Genomic DNA, 1,588 nt, shown 5'->3' with positions numbered 1-1,588 from the left:
TGGGCCGGCCCCCCCCCGCCCCGCGGGGATGGGGGGGGGGGGGGTTTGCTCTTAGCACGGAAGAACAGCCGGTGCCAAGCTGGCAAGCTGGGAGTGGGGGGGGAGGGTGTGCAGACAGATTTGGGGGTGGGGTTAGGAGAGGGAGGGTTAAGAAAACCTAGCATTTCCTCCCTTTATGCCCTCTTCGGCACTCCCATCTCTGTGATGGGCCTCTGTTTTAAAATTTGGGACACTGGTGCCATCAAGGACCCTGCAGGCAGCCAAAGTCCGACACCGAATTACAACCGCGCTCTCTCCACTTTCTCAGGAACGGAAGTGATGGGATGGAGTTATGGGGTCACCTCTGGCCAAGTGCGGTTCAAACCCACAGGAATCTAAACTAACAAAATCAATCATCCCCCTTCCCCTCGGCGTCCTGCGGGGCTGCCGGCGGAATCTCGGGTACTCGGGAAGGAGGTGGGGGAGACTCTGGCTAAAGAGCTCTCGCCCACACACGCCCAGCACCGCGCGAACGCAGGTGGGGCTGCGAGGAGCCTTCTATCCGGGCTCGCCCCGCTTTTCCCCAGCTCGGCCGACTTCTCGAATGCCCGAGACCTTGGTCACCCCCACCCGCGTCTTCCGGCTGGGGGCCCGCGCCCCTCCGAGAGAGGAGCTCGTAGGGGGGCGAGCGCGGCGGAGGGAAAAGACAGGATTTGGGGGCGCCTGGAGGGGAACCTAGCCGGGGCGGAAAGAGCCGCCCGGGCCGCCGCCCGCGGGATCCAACATTCCCGGCAAAGTTTCTGGCTCTCTGGGACCGGATCACCTGGCTCCCAGGTCGGAGAAGGTGAAAGGTGTGTCAGGAGCTCGCCGCGCCACATTCCCGGCAAAGTTTCTGGCTCTCTGGGACCGGATCACCTGGCTCCCAGGTCGGAGAAGGTGAAAGGTGTGTCAGGAGCCCTTCGCCGCGCCTACCTCCGGGCGCCCACTCCAGGAGCTTCTGCCACCTGCCAGAGGGCGCTGGGAGCGCCGGCGCAGCACATGCCGCCCGTGGGCGCCGTCCGAGGGTCCCTCCCCGGCGCCTCCCCCGCCGCCCTCCCGCGCCGGTGCCCGGGGCGCAGGGGTCGCGGCCGCCGCGTCTTACCCAGTCCAGGCACGAAAGTGTTGAGGAAGAGACAGATGACGGCCACGGGGAAGGGCATGTAGGGGATGGCGGCGCGCAGGGGGCCCTTCTTCTCGCGGACCTGCACCACCACCCCGCTGGACGAGGACGTCCCCCGGTCCGCCGCCGCCGCCGCCGCAGCCACCGCCGCCGCCGCTGCCGCCGTCTCGGCGTCTTTGTGCGAAGGCTCCATGGCGGGGCGCGCTCCCCGGGAGCCGGGCTGCCGCGGCCGGGACTGCCGCCCAGCGCACAGGAGGCGGGTGGCGGCCGGCTCCGGGCTCCGGGCTCCGGGCTCCGGGCTCCGCGCCGAGCTCAGGCGTCCAGCGTGCTCGGTGTGCCGCGCGGCTCGCCCAGAACCCCGCACTCCCGCATCCCCAAGCGCCCGGCCCTCTGCCGCGCGCTCCGCTGCGCTCCCACACCCCCGGCGGAGGGGCGAGGAGGGCGGCGTGA

The 1,588-nt window shown here is 69.6% G+C and overlaps 1 protein-coding gene across 1 annotated transcript in view; it reads right to left on the bottom strand.

Moving 5' to 3' along the window:
- The window catches only part of STUM (stum, mechanosensory transduction mediator homolog), a 60,366-nt gene extending 59,035 nt beyond the window's left edge, over window positions 1–1,331 (bottom strand). The window contains exon 1 of the mRNA XM_007464172.1: window positions 1,121–1,331. Within this exon, the coding sequence (XP_007464234.1) occupies window positions 1,121–1,331 (211 nt within the window). The remainder of the gene's footprint in view (window positions 1–1,120) is intronic.
- Between the last annotated feature and the right edge of the window lie 257 nt (window positions 1,332–1,588).

The sequence above is a fragment of the Lipotes vexillifer genome, unplaced genomic scaffold (genome assembly GCF_000442215.2).
Source record: "Lipotes vexillifer unplaced genomic scaffold, Lipotes_vexillifer_v1.1 scaffold64, whole genome shotgun sequence".
Classification (NCBI taxonomy): Eukaryota; Metazoa; Chordata; class Mammalia; order Artiodactyla; family Lipotidae; genus Lipotes; species Lipotes vexillifer.
This window is presented reverse-complemented; position numbering and strand designations above follow the sequence as displayed.